Source organism: Rhinoderma darwinii, chromosome 6 (assembly GCF_050947455.1).
Source record: "Rhinoderma darwinii isolate aRhiDar2 chromosome 6, aRhiDar2.hap1, whole genome shotgun sequence".
Lineage (NCBI taxonomy): Eukaryota > Metazoa > Chordata > Amphibia > Anura > Rhinodermatidae > Rhinoderma > Rhinoderma darwinii.
Genome location: NC_134692.1, coordinates 141,018,445 through 141,025,194, shown reverse-complemented (window position 1 = coordinate 141,025,194; position 6,750 = coordinate 141,018,445). Strand labels below are relative to the sequence as shown.

General features: G+C 48.9%; 1 protein-coding gene across 1 annotated transcript in view; it reads left to right on the top strand.

Annotated features, from left to right (window-relative positions):
• The first annotated feature begins 1,372 nt into the window (after positions 1–1,372).
• The window catches only part of LOC142656532 (syntaxin-binding protein 4-like), a 75,433-nt gene continuing 70,055 nt past the window's right edge, over positions 1,373–6,750 (top strand). Inside the window, exon 1 of the mRNA XM_075831463.1 lies at positions 1,373–1,800. Coding sequence (XP_075687578.1) covers positions 1,736–1,800 — 65 coding nt within the window. The 5' untranslated portion in view covers positions 1,373–1,735. The remainder of the gene's footprint in view (positions 1,801–6,750) is intronic.

The following is a 6,750-nucleotide window of genomic DNA, read 5'->3' as shown; positions in this document are numbered from 1 at the left end:
TACCCCCTGTTTGTATTATATTGCCTCTGTGTGTGGGTAGCAGTGATATCTTCCTGGCTTTGACATGTCAGTCATGTTGTGTCTGGAGATAATTCTGCTCGGAGTCCTTGGATGGCAGCGCTGTTCCTGTTCTCCTGGCACCTGGGATTAGGTGTAGCGTGTTTAGTGCAGTGTCAGGGTGAGGGGAGGGGGTGTGAAGTGTCAGGGTGAGGGGAGGGGGTGTGCAGCGTCAGGGTGAGGGGAGGGGGTGTGCAGCGTCAGGGTGAGGGGAGGGGGTGTGCAGTGTCAGGGTGAGGGGAGGGGGTGTGCAGCGTCAGGGTGAGGGGAGGGGGTTATGCAGCTAGAGGCAGCTGGGGTAATGCATATAAGCAGTGGCGGCTCCTGATACATTGTTGTGAATCACTAGGACAGTATTTGGTGTGTGATTCTGTCCCCGGAGCTCTTGTATCTTCACGGCTGAATTAGGAAGTGGCAAACGGAAGTGTTATTAGTGCTGTACGGGGGTACGTTTGAGAATTGAATTACTATGGGGGAAATATTGCACTATTATGTGAGAGGAAATTTCAAGAAAATGAGTACAGCCCAGGGCCCCCTCCCCCGATAAAACGAACTGTGTATCTAATCCTATCATGTGTGATACTGTCTGCTAAACTGGTGTATCTAATCCTATCATGTATGATACAGTCTACTGGGCTGTTGTATCTAATCCTATCACGTGTGATACTGTCTGCTGAGCCAATGTATCTATTTATATAAAAGAGTATCCGGCACACCAATATTGAAACAAAGGTATTTTTATTTTGTTTTTGTTTTTAGTGGCAGAGTGCGACGTTTCGGTCTAAGTGACCTTCATCAGGCACTGAGCCGTGCTGGAAACTGCATAGACGAGCACTAGTGGTGCTGATAGCGGCTGGCTGGTGTATCATGGCCATCGCTATCAGCACCACTAGCGCATTAAAAACAAAATAAAAATACCTTTGTTTCAATATTAGTGTGCCGGATACTCTTTTATATTTATATTTGGGTTGGGCCCCTATCCATGCAAAACCACACCCTTCCACGTATTCCACGTATACACGTTCTGTGTATCTAATCCTATCATGTGTGATACTGTCTGCTGAGCTATTGTATCTAATCCTATCATGTGTGATACCGCCTACTGAGCTATGTATCTAATCCTTTCATATGTGATACTGTCTGCTGAGCTATGTATCTAATCCTATCATGTGTGCTAATCTCTGTTGATGTGGTGTATCTAATCCTATCACGTGTGATACAGTCACAGGGAACATCCAGCACTACACTCCCCATCATGTAATATTGCTGAATCTCATTATAAAGTAATTTCCGTGAAAGGCTTTTTATTGACGGGGTCAGGTGCGCTGTCATTGGGATTTGCGGGTAGGCGGTGGATATTAACCCTCGTCTTTCTGGAAGGAGCCCGTTAAACAAGGTGCGCTGACCGCCAAGGAGAAGAGGACACGACGCCAGCTGGTCCAGGGAGGGACAAGGAGTACAGGGCAGAGGACGGTGGGGGGTGTGAAGTCATATGCAGAGATGAGATTAGGCCGCCGCTCTGCGCCTGAAATCCGGGGTGATTAGCACAGGGAGAGCTGAGATGATGATAGGGCATTAAGAAGGGACATTGTGCAGGGACATGGACTTTCTGCTCTCGCTCTGAGGGGTCCTGGAGCCTCCCGGCAGGGCAAGGTGAAATCCCGGGGTCTCGGATGAAATGTCCTATCTCAAACCTTCTGGGAAGGAGCTGGAGAGATTCGATGGCCTGTCCTTAATATACTGGTGAGTACAGAGGAGTGACCCCCAGGGGAAGGGGTGGGAGCTCCTCCAGGTATGATGTCCTTAAAGGTCCCATCTTCTAACGTGTCCTTCACAAATATCTCAAGGTCGCGTTGGTCGGGGCTCCAGGAGTTGAGGTCACCGCTGAGATCACTCTTCTTGGGTCTCCATAATTCCTAATGATCTGGGTGGAGTGGAGTCATCTCAGGACCTTCTCATCCAGGACATCAGGTCCTGGAGCCGCACCGGCGTGACCTGCTGAGGGCTGAATATCCCTTTAAGGAATGTCTGGGACTTCTTGACTCTATAAAGGACTTGCTGAAGATTCGGCAATGTCCTTTGATTGCAATCCTTGTAAGAAGTGTAACAGGCGGGTTATTGTCGAAGATGGTGGAAAATAATTGATCGGATGCGGTAGTTTGCGCCATTTTTTATTATGGTTGAATGTTTGGTCCTTCGTATTTTGCCGCGAGATGAGTCGCCGGTCCCAAGCAGAACAGCTATGAGGGTTACTACAAAGAGCAGATGTTACTTAAAGGGACAGTAACCCTGCAGTCAATCTCCGTTTCTCAAGTTATACAGTTGGATGCAGGCTATTGCTTTCTGTTATCAGCCCCGTCAGGCTGACTGTAGCATTCTTCAATGTGGGGAGTGACAATAGGAACCCCCCTGTCCCCCTTTGATCACTACTTTATGTCATGTGACCAGTCCTGTTAAAAGTCCTCTATAGCAGTCACTTAGTTCTATTTAGTCCTGGGAAAGCTGAGTGACAACCAATACCCAGCTTTCCCAGAACACAGAATGGCAGAGGTCGCTTATTGGGAAGTGATGTGGGAGCAGGGAATATATCACTGTATTAGTAGTGAGATTCGCCTTTCAGTAGTCGGGGAAAGCTGGGTGACAATGCTGGATCACTGTACTGATGGTTGTATTGTCTATTTTCCAGTCTGGTGCTGGGAAAGCTGAGTGGTTTCCGATGGATCCGGCCTGCGCTTCCATTCACTTTCATCCTCAGTGTCAGAAACTAAATTACTGAGCGCAAATGTTCATTAACTCATAACACGGATTCAGTCCCAGGCCACGTGACGCGCCGCTCATCCCCCGGGCGCCAACAGCGGTGTTAACTCTTAATGCTTCAGCCCGAATCTTGTAGTGACAGTCACTTCCCTATGAACCTATTTTACCTGTCATGGTTCCTGTGGTTATTACCCAACTTTCCCAGACTCCTGAAAGACAGATCTGCCTAGTCGTTCAGTAATATCTTTCAGGGGTCTGGAAAAGATGGATAACAACCCTCGTGTGAGCGGTAATGGTGGCCATTCTGGCTATCACCACCCAACTTTCCTGGAAATGGATATAACGAAGAAATTGTTAAATATCACAAAATACATAGGGTGCACCTATAGGGGGGGGGGGAGGTGAGAGTCACACCTGGGCCCTGGTTCCTGTAGAGGCCCAATGGCCCCACTGGCAGATAAGAAGACCCCAGTATTATAAATGGCACATGGTGGGTGAGGGCACATTTACAGATTTTGCATTGGGCCGAGGATCTTCAGGTTGCAGCTCTGACTATACAGTATACAGCGACCGGCCGTAACATAACCGTGAAGAGAATATACAGCGACCGGCCGTAACATAACCGTGAAGGGAATATACAGCGACCGGCCGTAACATAACCGTGAAGAGAATATACAGCGACCGGCCGTAACATAACCGTGAAGGGAATATACAGCGACCGGCCGTAACATAACCGTGAAGGGAATATACAGCGACCGGCCGTAACATAACCGTGAAGAGAATATACAGCGACCGGCCGTAACATAACCGTGAAGAGAATATACAGCGACCGGCCGTAACATAACCGTGAAGAGAATATACAGCGACCGGCCGTAACATAACCGTGAAGAGAATATACAGCGACCGGCCGTAACATAACCGTGAAGGGAATAAACAGCGACCGTCCGTAACATAACCGTGAAGGGAATATACAGCGACCGGCCGTAACATAACCGTGAAGGGAATATAAAGCGACCGGCCGTAACATAACCGTGAAGAGAATATACAGCGACCGGCCGTAACATAACCGTGAAGAGAATATACAGCGACCGTCCGTAACATAACCGTGAAGAGAATATACAGCGACCGGCCGTAACATAACCGTGAAGAGAATATACAGCGACCGGCCGTAACATAACCGTGAAGAGAATATACAGCGACCGGCCGTAACATAACCGTGAAGAGAATATACAGCGACCGGCCGTAACATAACCGTGAAGAGAATATACAGCGACCGGCCGTAACATAACCGTGAAGAGAATATACAGCGACCGGCCGTAACATAACCGTGAAGAGAATATACAGCGACCGGCCGTAACATAACCGTGAAGAGAATATACAGCGACCGGCCGTAACATAACCGTGAAGAGAATATACAGCGACCGTCCGTAACATAACCGCGAAGAGAATATACAGCGACCGGCCGTAACATAACCGTGAAGAGAATATACAGCGACCGGCCGTAACATAACCGTGAAGAGAATATACAGCGACCGGCCGTAACATAACCGTGAAGAGAATATACAGCGACCGGCCGTAACATAACCGTGAAGGGAATAAACAGCGACCGTCCGTAACATAGCCGGGAAGGGAATATACAGCGACCGGCCGTAACATAACCGTGAAGGGAATATACAGCGACCGGCCGTAACATAACCGTGAAGGGAATATACAGCGACCGGCCGTAACATAACCGTGAAGAGAATATACAGCGACCGTCCGTAACATAACCGTGAAGAGAATATACAGCGACCGGCCGTAACATAACCGTGAAGAGAATATACAGCGACCGGCCGTAACATAACCGTGAAGAGAATATACAGCGACCGGCCGTAACATAACCGTGAAGAGAATATACAGCGACCGGCCGTAACATAACCGTGAAGAGAATATACAGCGACCGGCCGTAACATAACCGTGAAGAGAATATACAGCGACCGGCCGTAACATAACCGTGAAGAGAATATACAGCGACCGTCCGTAACATAACCGTGAAGAGAATATACAGCGACCGGCCGTAACATAACCGTGAAGAGAATATACAGCGACCGTCCGTAACATAACCGTGAAGAGAATATACAGCGACCGGCCGTAACATAACCGTGAAGAGAATATACAGCGACCGGCCGTAACATAACCGTGAAGAGAATATACAGCGACCGGCCGTAACATAACCGTGAAGAGAATATACAGCGACCGGCCGTAACATAACCGTGAAGAGAATATACAGCGACCGGCCGTAACATAACCGTGAAGAGAATATACAGCGACCGGCCGTAACATAACCGTGAAGAGAATATACAGCGACCGGCCGTAACATAACCGTGAAGAGAATATACAGCGACCGGCCGTAACATAACCGTGAAGAGAATATACAGCGACCGGCCGTAACATAACCGTGAAGAGAATATACAGCGACCGGCCGTAACATAACCGTGAAGAGAATATACAGCGACCGGCCGTAACATAACCGTGAAGAGAATATACAGCGACCGGCCGTAACATAACCGTGAAGAGAATATACAGCGACCGGCCGTAACATAACCGTGAAGAGAATATACAGCGACCGGCCGTAACATAACCGTGAAGAGAATATACAGCGACCGGCCGTAACATAACCGTGAAGAGAATATACAGCGACCGGCCGTAACATAACCGTGAAGAGAATATACAGCGACCGGCCGTAACATAACCGTGAAGGGAGTATACAGCGACCGGCCGTAACATAACCGTGAAGGGAATATACAGCGACCGGCCGTAACATAACCGTGAAGAGAATATACAGCGACCGGCCGTAACATAACCGTGAAGAGAATATACAGCGACCGGCCGTAACATAACCGTGAAGAGAATATACAGCGACCGGCCGTAACATAACCGTGAAGGGAATATACAGCGACCGGCCGTAACATAACCGTGAAGGGAATATACAGCGACCGGCCGTAACATAACCGTGAAGAGAATATACAGCGACCGGCCGTAACATAACCGTGAAGAGAATATACAGCGACCGGCCGTAACATAACCGTGAAGAGAATATACAGCGACCGGCCGTAACATAACCGTGAAGAGAATATACAGCGACCGGCCGTAACATAACCGTGAAGAGAATATACAGCGACCGGCCGTAACATAACCGTGAAGAGAATATACAGCGACCGGCCGTAACATAACCGTGAAGAGAATATACAGCGACCGGCCGTAACATAACCGTGAAGAGAATATACAGCGACCGGCCGTAACATAACCGTGAAGAGAATATACAGCGACCGGCCGTAACATAACCGTGAAGAGAATATACAGCGACCGGCCGTAACATAACCGTGAAGGGAGTATACAGCGACCGGCCGTAACATAACCGCGAAGGGAATATACAGCGACCGGCCGTAACATAACCGCGAAGAGAATATACAGCGACCGGCCGTAACATAACCGCGAAGGGAATATACAGCGACCGGCCGTAACATAACCGCGAAGGGAATATACAGCGACCGGCCGTAACATAACCGTGAAGAGAATATACAGCGACCGGCCGTAACATAACCGTGAAGGGAATATACAGCGACCGGCCGTAACATAACCGTGAAGAGAATATACAGCGACCGGCCGTAACATAACCGTGAAGGGAATATACAGCGACCGGCCGTAACATAACCGTGAAGAGAATATACAGCGACCGGCCGTAACATAACCGTGAAGGGAATATACAGCGACCGGCCGTAACATAACCGTGAAGGGAATATACAGCGACCGGCCGTAACATAACCGTGAAGGGAATATACAGCGACCGTCCGTAACATAACCGTGAAGGGGATATACAGCGACCGGCCGTAACATAACCGTGAAGGGGATATACAGCGACCGGCCGTAACATAACCGTGAAGAGAATATACAGCG